Source organism: Cadophora gregata (genome assembly GCF_030347475.1).
Source record: "Cadophora gregata isolate MNR1 chromosome Unknown scaffold_10, whole genome shotgun sequence".
NCBI lineage: Eukaryota > Fungi > Ascomycota > Leotiomycetes > Helotiales > Ploettnerulaceae > Cadophora > Cadophora gregata.
Window position 1 is genome coordinate 551,931 of NW_026695933.1, and position 12,399 is coordinate 564,329.

A 12,399-nucleotide genomic window follows, 5' to 3' on the forward strand; every position below is an offset into this window, starting at 1 on the left:
TTGCGTATGTGGTCGTGGTCTTGGGAGTGAGGCGAGGAAGGGGTCCAGGGGGTGGCTGGCGCGCGTGGGGTTTGATTTCCCTTGTGGAGCAGTAGAGGATTGTGGATGAGACAGAAAGAGTAGACAATTGAATTTTTGCAGGAGAGAATGCAGAGATTTTCAATTCGTGAAGGAAAGAGGGGAACGGAGAGGGGTTCAACGAGCGGAGTGGAGTTGTAGTACGAGTGGATGGATGTTCGTGGGGTGCAGAACAGGGCAGAACAGATGAAGATTTACAGTGGCTGGGATTGGCGATGTCTCGCCTGTGAGAAGTGAGGCGCTGCGATCGCGTACCCGCTGATTGGGCCCTGTTCCACAACGCGGGGGTTTCGCGATAGAGGCTATTATTGGCCGAGGAGAGATATGTGAAGCTTTTATTGGTGGTTGAAAATGATACTGGAATGGAATGTTTGATGGTTTTGCTTGATTTATGCTGAAGGAGAGACCAGGACAGCCATTATTTGCCCCCTTGTTCCTCTTCTAGAGTATTGCATGAGAAGACTGGGATGAAGATAGAGGAGTACATGTATTGGAATCCATATCCTATGGCGATGGACAAAAATGCTTGAGATCAGAAACAGGAACTGTCATAAATAAAGCTCGGGTTGAAATGTTCGCTTTGAGTCATGGTCCACAAGCTCAAAGGCCTCAAAGATGATTATTGAGCTCTCATGACAACAGGCTCAGTTGCCTATTAAACAGCTAGCTGCAGTGCATGAGTTTGTGCCGTACATTGCTTTCAAAGGCTCAAGTTCATGGGGTGGTGGAATGATGCTAGGATTCTCGAGAGATATCTGCTTTTGGAATGCAAGACTTGGAGCCAGTCCAGCGAGTACTTCTCAGGTCAGTTCCATGGCCAAAAATAGATATCATCACCATCCAATGGTACTATCCAGTGGTTCCAACCTTGTTGGAAGCGGCAAAACTGCAGCGCCACAATATCACTATCACATCATTTTAAAACCTTCTGACAGCTCTTCGTGGACAACCTTATTTCTGTATGCACAAAGCCCTGCGCTGGGTATGTAGCAATCCTCAATAAGCATACCACGTCCTCGCATCAGAGGTCGATCCACCCATCCAGGCAAACCTCCTCCGAAAGCTCAAGTGATCGCCCATTTCAGCTCCCTCCCATGCAAATCTCACTTCGCATATCGAGACAACCTAACCACCGCTTTCATTCAGGATACACACGCGCGAGGAGGAAAAAAAGAAAAAGTCGGAGACGAAGAATTTGATGCAAGATATCCGGCAAGGTTCCCATAAACGCCCTTTAATTTTGTGCTATTGCTTTCAAGGATTTTTGTAGGTTCCCACATCCATCTTCTATCCGTCACAAATATAGGTATGCGCAAATAAGAAGCGAGAGCAAGCCAGGTTCCCAACCGTCTAAACTCTCATGATGAACAAATGCAATGACCGAACGAAACCGAAGGTGCGAAAACAGGCAGAAAGGCTAGATCGAAGGAGGTCGGGATCTACTTTCTGCGGAAGGAGCAGCCCTCTGTGAGACGCGCCTTTCCTCCGGTTGGTTGGCAGAGAACGGTCGAGCAGCCGGCGCAGATGACGACGGTTTGTGCGTGCGAGAAGACGGTGGTGATGGTGAAGCAGCCAGGGCACTTGACGTCCATGAAGAATGATCTTGGGGCAGGGACAAGGTTCTGCGGGGTAAATGTCAGCTTTCCTTCCTCCTTCCATCGATCCAGCTTCCAGTGTATCGATTGTATCGTACCTTGAGCTTGTGCTTGCGGGCCTCAGCGGCAGGAGTTGGGTTAAGAAGATCGACGGCGAGAACCTATCCAGGCAGCACAGCGTTAGCATTTGTATCTCTGAACCCATCATGAAGCTCCTCCAAGTCCATTCCATCCATCTGCAACATCCCGAGCCATGTGCCGACAGCATGCTCATCGCGATGGCTTCAATTTCGAGTTTGCCACCTAGGTCGTGTGCTTGAAGATCGCCCCTTCACCGCAATGTCGTAATCCATCTCTGCAGAGGGCAAGTCCTTACCATCTTGACGATTTATGATCGGAATCGGGTTTATTTTCTGTGACTGACGGGTCTTTCGTCGGATTGATATTTGGTTGAAGACGGTCGAGAGCGCAGAGGTCAGTCGTTGTCGTTGTCGATGACTGAAGGAAAAGAGGCTCGGGAGGGGTTTTCTCCAAAATAGTGTGTGGTCGATAAATTGTAAGCGAGCAAGGTGCCGCCCGAATGAGCTTAGTGCGTTGACGAGGCTACTGCCTGGAAGGCTGGAGGGGCAGGCGATTCCCGCAGACAACAATGCGGCTTTGGACATTAATACCTACAACTACCCAACAATGGCAGCACCGGTTGAAGAGCGCATCAGCGTTCCGATAGATGACCCAAATGCAGATACAGAATGGTAGGTTCTCTTCTTCTTTTCTTTGTGTCGGTGCTGCATGGGCTATTCGATAAATGGCCGTCAACGCAGGTTTGGGCAGGTTGCGACTACTTTCACAAGAAACCAAAATCTAACTCATTCCAGGAATGATATCCTCCGAAAGCACAAGATCATTCCAGAAAAGCCGCCATCCCCCACACCTTTCATTGAAGAAGCTATTCTTGAAGGACGACGTCTCGCACACGAGAACAGATTAGAAGGCAAAGACCTCGACGAACTTGACGAACTTGAAGACCTAGAAGATGAATCCTTCCTAGAAAAGTACCGGCAGCAGCGGGTCCAAGAGCTCTCCTTCATAGCCAAAGCCGCAGTGCACGGCTCCGTCTACCCAATTTCGAAGCCCGACTACTCCCGAGCAGTCACAGATGCAAGTAAAGATGGACCAGTCCTTGTCAACCTGACCAGCGGACTGGGAACGAATGTTGAATCGCGCGTCCTGACAGAGTTATGGCGACAAGCAGCGCGAGAGTACGGCGAAATCAAGTTCTGTGAGATCAGAGGGGATATGGCGATTGAAGGGTATCCGGATCGGAATTGTCCAACGATTCTTGTTTACAACAAAGGGGATATTGTCAAGCAGATCGTGACGTTGATGACGATTGGGGGTGTGAGGATCGGGATGGCGGAGATTGATCAGCTGTTAATTGACATTGGCGCTGTCAGAGATAATGATGTGAGGATATTAAGGCGCAGGAGGGACAAGGAGGATTTGGAAGAGGAGAAAAGGGAGAAAGGAGGGATAAGGTCCGGTGGGAAACAGGCGAATGTTGAGAGTGATGATGATTGGGATTAGAGACCGGTATGGGCATTACAATGCATTGGATGGGCGTCTGGGAGCTTTCGAGAGCTGAGAGCCTCTGGATCAGAAAGGCATTTGCAAGCTTGCCTTGCGGTCATTAGACATGTATGACTGAACATATAGGAAGAGTATTACAGAGCAAAGTATCTGTCTGGGACTTGGTCTATGAGGCAGCATTCAATTGAATGAAGCTGTCGCCAGCATAGATACTTGTACTATTGTACGCGGTCCCGAGCTTTGGCTGGTCACGCTCGTAAAGATCCTGGATCAGCACTTGCACAATATCAACAACTACACAGCTACTCGTATCTACTCAAGCTTCGTCATTAGCATTCTAGGGACGTGGTTACAACACAATGAGGAATCTTAACGATGACATCGATGTCTCAGCCTTCAGCCGAGGTGATGCTTCAGCGAGAATCAATAGAGAAGCAGGTGTTTATATTCCCGAAAGTGTATAAAGGAATTTATAGCTCACAGATGGCACTTAGCCAACTGCATCGGATTCAAGAAATTGGTTGCGAGAGTCCTATCCTTACTTGAGGCTAAAAAGAGCGACATTATATATCTGGCCTCTTCTATTTGAGTCGCGGGATCTCTCTCTACATGTAGCCATACCTTGGCACTGTATATCTGAGGAAAAGAGCCCGTTCTGCGAAGTGAAGGTTTGGTCAGGTGAAGAGAAGCGTGGCCAGATGAGGACCCCCAAATGCCTTGGCGCGCCACAAGGCTGCGACGGCACGCGCTGTTTACCTCCCAAGTCAACCTTCCCGTAAATCCACCACTTGTTCCAATTGACTTAGATCCAGTGTTCAGAGACGGGAAACTATTCCCACAATGTCAGAGGACTTTCCACTTCCTCGACTGACCTGGAATCCAGCCACAGAGTCTTTCTCGAAAGGCGCGCCTAGGAAACGCGTTAGAAGTAGCCCTCCCGTCTCCAGCGATCCAGCCATCTTCTCTAGCGACGACGACCCATCCGCAGACAACTACACGCAGGAACGGCGGAAACGCAAATATCGAGGGCCATGGTATCGACAGCGGCCGGAGCCCGATTCGACATCGCAGGAAATGGGTGAGCGGGATCAGCAGAAAAAGAAGAGGCCGTTCGAGAGACAGTTTGATAGTGGGGTGTTTATGGGCAGCGATGGCACGGATATGGGAGAGGGGTTGGAGGAATTAGAGGTTGCGAATACGTCTGCGTTGCCTGTGAGACAGTCGCGGGAGGTTCAGACAGATAGAGTGGCACCGTCGCCCGAGGAACTCGCTAGAGCGCAGATTGAGTCGTGTCTGGAGGATGGCAATGAGATCATTGACTTATCGTATGTATTTCAGAAGCACACTAGACCCAGGACTAACAATATTGCAGGTCGCGATCATTGATGAGTCTATCCAGTGCTACTATTAGACCTCTGGCTGCTTTCACTCGTGTCCCAACTTCTTCCGAAGCCTTCTTCCCCTTGCAGCCCAAGCTTAAGCTCTTCCTCTCTTCTAACAGCTTAACAACACTACCGGCTGAACTCTTCAACCTCGAGCGCCTTACCGTGCTGAGCCTACGCGACAATGAAATACATGAATTGCCTCCAAGTATTGGGAAGTTGCGGCGTCTAAGAGAACTCAACCTCTCGCAAAATGGCCTTCGATATCTCCCTTACGAAATCCTTGACCTTCTCACCGAAACCAGTGATCTGAGCAGTTTACATTTACATCCGAACCTGTTCCATGAAGCACAGTTCCCGGACAGTGGAGAGATGGAAGTGGAAGAACTCCCGTACAAAATCGGGCTTGGAAACCGGACCCCCAAAAACCCCTTCAAGGATGCAGCTGTAGCATATACAGCCAATCATTCAGGACCTAACTGGCACCCGAGGTGGAAAGTCAAGTTCCAAGCCCGCACCGATATCAGATATCTAGACATAACGGGGAAGCTGGTGAAAGGGCCAACCTTCAACCATTCGATACCAGTCGCTGATCTAGACGACACACCTCAACCACCTACCTCTCGTGGCGCTATCTCCCGCTCTCCTTCCCTAATAGAAGTGGCTCTTACCGCCTGCTGCCGAAGTCCTCAGCTTCCCTTTCTCTCGGAACTCCTGCCCAAGGACAGTCCCGAGTATCTACACACCATGCTGGCGAACGCTGCTGTCAAGAAAGAATCTGGCGGGAGTTTGTGTACGATATGTCAGAGGAGTTTTGTCCTTCCCCGCACGGAATGGATCGAGTGGTGGGAGATTGCGAAGAATTTGGATGAGGCAGTTCCAAGTGCGGCAAGTCCGTTGAGGCAGAGAGAGAATGATAGGGATATCTTGGAGAGTATGGTGCCGTTGATTAGGAGGGGTTGTAGTTGGAGGTGTGTGCCGGAGAAGTTGGTGAAGGTGGATGAATGAAGGTTTGAGAGGCCGTGGCTATGTATATGGCTGATGATGTTCAAGTGCAAAGAATTACTGGCTAAATCTAATTCCCTACGGTAGGCCCCTGTACACATTCATTGTATTGTTGCGCCATTTCTGATCTTCACCACCCTACAAGTTTGTCTCTACTTTCACCGGCAAGAATGTCATTGTTCCCGAACAATGCATGGGAATCAAGACTTCGAACAAAGCAGGCCGTTCATTTCTAAGGCCGCATGAAAATTGCAGCTCTTATCTTACACTTCTGATGCCGAGTACAACTAGTTCCTATGATTGGCTGCACTCCCCACTGGGAGGCCCCAAATGTCTCGCTTGCTGCATCTCTTGATTTGCCAACGTGGGCAGCACTTCCCAACCTCATTTATCCGGCTGGGAGGCCCCATTTTCACAGGATATTTCTTATACTCTTCCCATTTCCCTCTTTCAATAACCAGCAGCACCTTCAATCTTTCTCCTCTGCCTTGCCGGCATTCTATCCTTAACATCGAAGTTCTCCTTTGGTGTCCTTCTCCCACCAAACCTGCAGAACCCCGCCTTGCGGGCGGTGGCTTCTGCGCAGTCTTCGCGACAATCAACTATTCCTCACACCCAGCCTCGTCCACAAACACACGAATTTCAAATTTTGATGATTGTTTTGCCCCGCTCCCTGGAACTGACGAGACTTTCTTCCAAGATGGAGTAGAAGACTATTTGGATCTCCGTCGCCTTGGTGGTGGCCTCGAGACTAGGGAGACCGCCACCAAGGCGACGGAGATCCAGTCGTACTTCGAAGACACCGAGTCACTCCTGTTGCTTAACCAGCAAAATACTACATGCTTACCTACTGATGATTGCATTACCCTAACCGGCGATCCTGACTCAACTGGTGTCTGGACATTTGATTGGACCAACTCATCGAACCTGCCAAATTCCTGGGACCACAACTTGGACTTCTTCGATCGAAGCAGAGACTATTACGCTTCTGTTAACTCCAACGGGCGCTTATTAGCCCCTGCTACTATCGAAGGGTTTCCCTCCAACCTGCCCTGTAACCAGTGGCAACTTTCGTCTCCAAACGAGAACAACATGAGTCGTCCTATTGACCTTTCCGGACCATGGAGTCAATTCGGGACACTTCATGTAACCACAAATCGCTTTCCAAGCGAAACACTACCAGAGCTGGATGCATCAACAACATTCTTCGCCATGTCAGACTCAAATTCTGAAACTGATGCCAACACATCAAGCACTACCGAGCAAACACGGTCCAAACTCACTGGGAAATCGCCACAGCCCCTTACTTCTGGTCCAGGCGAAACAACTGCAACAAAGCAAAGTCCTTCAATTGATTGTACGTGGCCAATGTGCAAAAAGTCATTCCCTTCTCAAGCAGCGTACAAGTAAGTTGCTCGGTGCCTGGCTCCACCACACTCTATCTGACATGGTCCTCACTCTCAGCCACCACGCAAGATATCACACCATGTCATTCCAATGTCCATTATGTCCCAAGCGACAAGCCACCAAGCGAGAGTACGATCGCCATATCAACTCGGTGCACGTTCATCGCGAAAAGTATTACTGTCCTGTCGTTGGATGTAGCCGTTCCGAGGCTGGAACCGGAAAACACTTTCCACGAGAAGATGGGTGTAGTAGACATATGCTAAACAAGCATGGTGTTAAGGCAGGGGAGATGGAGTGTAGGATGGATGAGCAGACGAGGAGGATTAGGAAGGAGAGGAAGGTGCGGAAGAAGAGAGGGGATGAATGAGTGGCTACCGGTGCTGCAAACCAGTATCATCGTGCACAAAATGCAACACTTTCCCCTTCATATTCTCGTCGGATTTCACTTCCTACCTGTTACACTCTGGAGAGCGGTGCGGCCATGATGTGACAAGAAATTCTATCGTACAGTATCATTGAGGCGTTGAAGTGTTGACCTGTGCTAATCTCCCCCTAACTGTTTGACTGTATCATGAAAGTTTGTGCCTTGAGAATTTTCTGTACTCACTGAACTCCTCTGAAACTCTGGAGTTGATAATAACGAGTTTCTTCGTCAGTAGTCTGAGCATGTGAGCTATTATGTCGGGAGAGTATTTACGCATAAGCGAGGGGAGTACCGACTGCGCCGCCAGTCTGAGAAGCTTCCCCGAACATGGCAAAATATAACTGTAGCGTGATGCTACGTATCTACTTCCATACTTGAAGATAGAATCCACAGTATCCCGGATGATTTAATACGTAAGGTGTAAATAATAATCTGGTGGTACAAAACACCAGCAACACTGTAAGCGAGCTTCTAGCTTATCTTAATGGCCACTCCAGGCAAACCGCGAGATAGTGACGGTCATGATGATAGCGGAGGTGTATGACATGCAAAGGTGAGCAGCACCAGGTCTTCGTATTCAAAAATAAGCAAGCTGTTCAGCCGAACCCAATGATACGCTACAAATTTTGGCGATTGCATGTGGTTTTAACCTTGTTTGTGAAGCGGGCGCACCGTTCACTCGGGTATCGTGGCTCGGAGAAATTTTCGAGTGATTAAGTTCTCTCTAAAAGAGATCTACGCTCATGCGGTGCGGAAAAAAGTATAACTCAATTTAAGGTTATTGAGCATGCTTATGCTTAGTATCTAGATATCTTTGAATATAAAAGTCCTTGCACCCCGATGAAAAACTGTCAACCGCTTCATGATTCCCTTCTCAACGCTGTAATTTCCTCAGTAACCATGCGTGGACTCGAGGACAGCGCTTTCATCACTGGTCCAAGTGGTGGTCTAGGCAAGCAACACTTGTTATTGCCTTTGAGCTACCTCTGAACAGGAGGAGCTTGGGATTTCGCAGCACGCTTCGTATTCAGTCGAATCTGCCGGACAGCAAATACGATCTATGATGTGGCACGTTTTCGCTCAATCGAAAACCATCTCCATCAAACATTGAGACCCTCCCACCTTCTTATACGGCCTTCTGCCCTGGAGACCTTTCTTGGCTCAAGTTCGGTCCTGGTGGCTGGAGCCGAACTCGCTTAATTAGGGGGTCTTGTTTTGTGTAGATTAAGGGGAAAGCGAGGAAAGGTCGCGGCACAGTGAGCCAAGACTTGGCCAACCCTTGCGATCTCCACATCCCAAGTCCATGGGACGAAGCGGCCTTCCTGCCATCTTTTGACATTTTATCTGGTCGAGCTTCAGTTAGACGTGTCCAATAATTAGGATGTGTTGCAAGATTCCGAATCTCCTCGTCCACCTCACGCCCGAGAGGATGGGTGTGGGACATTCCAGCCGGTCAATCAATATTGACCTGCGCGTTGACCGCGCGGTTACGCGGCTCTGCCTTTGAGATTGACAAGGAGTTAGCCCCAGCATGACGCATACTCAATTGGGCGTTTATTTCATCAAAACCAAACATCTCGTCTGATGTTGAAAGTTCAACCACTCCACCTTGGTGCGTGCACCCGTTACGATCTCCGGAGACCCCACCAGGGCCTACCATATTGGTGGATTATTTCCCAAAAGGTGGTCTGGCATCCAATATTTAGAAGGCTTGCACGATTCCACAGGTCTTGAATTGTTTCAAACGAGCCTGCCAAGGCAGAATGCTGTTCCGTCTTGATTTGTTTGTTCATTTCGTTTCCCCTTCTCTCAAACATTCCGATAATTACTTTCTGGCATGCGGATACCAAGCGCCATAGGCCCACTCCGCTGTGAAGCCGAGAGATCATATAACTGTTCCGTTCCTGTCACCATGGAGGCGGTTTCTCTTCCCTCCCAAGCAAGCCTTTGATTCCAGCGCTCCGTTCATACCTTCGTTCTACCGTTCGAACTTTTTCGACCCTCACATTCTTTTCATCTGTGCGATCTGTGATCCACGACACTCTTTCAAAATGCTTTCCAACGCTGCTATTATCGCTTCGCTGCTTACAGCCGTTTCTGCACACCAGAACTTCCACCAATTTTGGGTCAACGATGTTTCTCCAGGTGTTGACACTGGTATTCGTATGCCACCATCCAACAGCCCTGTGACCGATATAACATCAAATGATATCACTTGCAACGTTGGAGGAAACACCGTCCCCTCAAAAGTTATTACGACCGAGGCCAACGAGGGAGACACAATCAAGGTCAAATGGGACAGCTCCACCCACCCGGGTCCCATCACCCACATGCTTTACGGTCCTGTCGATGATGCATCCATGGCTACTGGTATTGGATCATGGGTTAAGATTGACGAGTTTGATTCGGAGAATGGAATATGGGCAAACGAAATAATGATGGCTCAGGACATGACCTACAGCTTCAAGTTGCCAACCGGCCTTGCCAGTGGCGAGTACTTGCTCAGATCCGAGATGCTTGCTCTCCACGGCTCTCAGACAATCGGTGGTGCGCAATTGTGAGTAGTCCGTCCCTCTTCCAAGAAGTTTCTCTGCTAATATCCGCTAGCTACATTGGTTGTGCGCAATTGAAGATCACCGGTACTGGTTCAGCCGGTTTGTGTACCCCAGAGATCCAACTTCCTGGAGCATACACGGCTGAGGAGCCCGCCATCTATATCCCGAATGTCTACAATGGTATGTCACTCCAGTCTGCCTCTCGGCTACGCTAACGTCCTTAGGCTTCGAGATCTCTTCTTACAAGGCTCCTGGAGGAGAGGTTGCGGTCTGCGGATCTGGATCTGGATCTTCGCCGGTCGCTCCATCTGCCGCTCCTATCGCCGTCTCCACTGCAACTGTTTTCCCAGTTCCAGCTTCCTCAGACGTTGCATCCGCTTCGGCCGAGCCTATAATCACATCCGCAGACTCAGTCACCATCCCAACCGGCCTTCCAACAAGTTCTATCGTGGTCGAGGAGACGTCTTCCGCCGCCGGTGTTATTACCTCAGAAGCTCCTGTTGTTGATGCCCCAGCCGTTACCAGCACCAAGAAGTCCGCCTGCAAAGCAAAGACATCCACCGCAGCCGGCATAGCCACCTCTGCCCCATTCTCCAACTCTACCACCCCCGTCAGCACTCGCAAGTCGGCATGCAAGGCGAAGACCTCCACTGCCACACCTGTCAGCACAAAGAAATCAGCTTGCAAGGCTAAGACCTCGCTTGGAGCCGCAGCCATCACTGACTTCGCTGGATTGAACGTTCACGCCGCCGCAGCAACCGCCACAACTTTCCAAACTGCCACCCGACCTGCACCATCGAGTGTTCCAGCTGAGACTAGCGTAGCCTCTCGCGAGAATTCTGCTCCTCCTCCCGGTACAACCCTTGATACCTTGCTGTCTTGGTTGTCATCTTTCTACACTGCCAACAAGGGTACCAGATACAACGCTGACACCGCCATCTAATTGCTCAAAGAGTGAAAGGGCTTGTATAGTGATGGGGACACGGTGATCCCGCCTCACGGATCTGTATATAGGTGTGATGGGAGCAGGCCTTTGTCAGCGAGCCGTCGATTCTTTGTAAATAACTTTTTGGATTCTTCTTGTAGACATACTGTTCATGAAATATACTATGTATATGCTCAAACTATCTGCCCGTCCTTATTCTCTTGTTCTTGATCCAAAAATGTGACTGGTTTGTGTACCTGGACCGTACAGCAGATGAAAGACTCACAGTTACTAAATTTGTATAGATGAATAAATAGTTAATGAACTTGCCACTGTGACGAATTTGGATCCTAGTGTCTTTATCAAGTCCAAAGATCATCAAAGTGTAGGGCGATCGCTACTTCTATACATAAGCAAAACCGAGTTCCTTGGTTTTGTACGCTTAAGCCAGCCTTCAGATAATACCATAAATATTTTCTTTCTTTATGAATATTTTAGGACAAAAACTTCTTTTGATATAAATAAGTCTTCAATTCTGTCATGATTTAGAACAGCACCTCTTGTGAACGTATAAATACCACCTCATCTCGCTGTAGACGCATATTCCTTCCTCACCACAGAATTACACAAGATTACTACACTCAATTGTCGATAACGGGAAAAGTAAATATTTCAAGTTTTTCCAAGATATCTTGATCACCATTCACAGATTCCACCTTGAATTTACGAGTCAAAACATCGCCGACGGGAAAAGTGCTTCTCCCAGATCACTAAAGACATGCAGCGGTACCTGGACGTTAACGTTACTCCGCCAGCCGGGTGGGAATGCTGTAAAGTATGTTTGGTGTCCAATATTACTCCTCTGCCTTAGACAAATGCTAATTCTTGATTACTATTATGTAGTGCACTTATGAGAACATGGTAGACGGTGTCGTTGGGGAAGAATTCGACCCGATATTCAGACCAGGAGTACCACAGCCGGCGTGCCTGGGAGGTACCAATATTTGCGATAGGGTGAAAGGTCACCGTAGATGTGAGACGTGCGTTTACCTTGATAAGGACCGACTCCAATATCAGCGATGCGGTGAGGGGTGGACGGATCCTACTGCCGAGTACTGGAGCGACACCAGTGGAGATGGCGGTCGAGGATCAGAAGCATCTCTTCCTCAATATGGTTCTCCAGCTGGTGGAAATGGAAGTGAACCAGAAGCGCAGCGAAGCCGGCACCCTTACAGGTGATCGCCTGCCATCTGAAGCGGAGAAGATTTGGTGTTAGCCAGGGGGTTTGCAGTCTTCTCAATTTCCTGGCGCTTAGAATTGTTTCCGCCTGATAGTTCTATCACATTGTATGGCGAGGACGTTTGCGAGCCAGTGTGCAGAGGAGAAAACTGCAGAAATCGTCGACGCTGTGGGAGATTTTCTAATTTGTATTCTGGTGCAA

At 49.0% G+C, this 12,399-nt stretch overlaps 6 protein-coding genes across 6 annotated transcripts; 5 read left to right on the plus strand and 1 right to left on the minus strand.

Annotated features, from left to right (window-relative positions):
- Positions 1 to 1,517: 1,517 nt before the first annotated feature.
- On the minus strand, positions 1,518 to 2,052 carry RPS27 (40S ribosomal protein S27; the record flags this gene model as incomplete). Its single annotated transcript, XM_058494755.1, has 3 exons — positions 1,518 to 1,700; positions 1,772 to 1,834; positions 2,050 to 2,052. The coding sequence occupies 3 exons, from the start codon at positions 2,050 to 2,052 to the stop codon at positions 1,518 to 1,520; spliced, it is 249 nt and encodes an 82-aa protein (XP_058355062.1).
- Positions 2,053 to 2,360: 308 nt separating this feature from the next.
- Positions 2,361 to 3,257, plus strand: ONS95_001555 (uncharacterized protein; the record flags this gene model as incomplete). The annotated part of the gene is made up of 2 exons (XM_058494756.1): positions 2,361 to 2,425; positions 2,549 to 3,257. The coding sequence occupies 2 exons, from the start codon at positions 2,361 to 2,363 to the stop codon at positions 3,255 to 3,257; spliced, it is 774 nt and encodes a 257-aa protein (XP_058355063.1).
- Positions 3,258 to 4,100: 843 nt separating this feature from the next.
- ONS95_001556 (uncharacterized protein) lies at positions 4,101 to 5,650 on the plus strand (the record flags this gene model as incomplete). The annotated part of the gene is made up of 2 exons (XM_058494757.1): positions 4,101 to 4,585; positions 4,633 to 5,650. The coding sequence occupies 2 exons, from the start codon at positions 4,101 to 4,103 to the stop codon at positions 5,648 to 5,650; spliced, it is 1,503 nt and encodes a 500-aa protein (XP_058355064.1).
- A 327-nt stretch (positions 5,651 to 5,977) lies between these two features.
- ONS95_001557 (uncharacterized protein) lies at positions 5,978 to 7,421 on the plus strand (the record flags this gene model as incomplete). Its single annotated transcript, XM_058494758.1, has 2 exons — positions 5,978 to 7,053; positions 7,112 to 7,421. 2 exons carry the CDS (start codon positions 5,978 to 5,980, stop codon positions 7,419 to 7,421), a joined length of 1,386 nt encoding a protein of 461 aa, XP_058355065.1.
- Positions 7,422 to 9,230: 1,809 nt separating this feature from the next.
- On the plus strand, positions 9,231 to 11,160 carry ONS95_001558 (uncharacterized protein). The gene is made up of 3 exons (XM_058494759.1): positions 9,231 to 10,035; positions 10,086 to 10,213; positions 10,258 to 11,160. The coding sequence occupies exons 1-3, from the start codon at positions 9,530 to 9,532 to the stop codon at positions 10,974 to 10,976; spliced, it is 1,353 nt and encodes a 450-aa protein (XP_058355066.1). The 5' UTR covers positions 9,231 to 9,529; the 3' UTR covers positions 10,977 to 11,160.
- A 576-nt stretch (positions 11,161 to 11,736) lies between these two features.
- ONS95_001559 (uncharacterized protein) lies at positions 11,737 to 12,197 on the plus strand (the record flags this gene model as incomplete). The annotated part of the gene is made up of 2 exons (XM_058494760.1): positions 11,737 to 11,793; positions 11,862 to 12,197. 2 exons carry the CDS (start codon positions 11,737 to 11,739, stop codon positions 12,195 to 12,197), a joined length of 393 nt encoding a protein of 130 aa, XP_058355067.1.
- Positions 12,198 to 12,399: the final 202 nt, after the last annotated feature.

What these genes read in the sequence shown, in the direction of transcription:
- ONS95_001558 (XM_058494759.1), top strand. Translation starts at nt 9,530, where the DNA reads ATGCTTTCCAACGCTGCTATTATCGCTTCGCTGCTTACAGCCGTTTCT. An exon ending in ACAATCGGTGGTGCGCAATT is followed by an intron (nt 10,036 to 10,085) that starts GTGAGTAGTCCG and finishes AATATCCGCTAG; the next exon opens with CTACATTGGTTGTGCGCAAT. An exon ending in TATCCCGAATGTCTACAATG is followed by an intron (nt 10,214 to 10,257) that starts GTATGTCACTCC and finishes TAACGTCCTTAG; the next exon opens with GCTTCGAGATCTCTTCTTAC.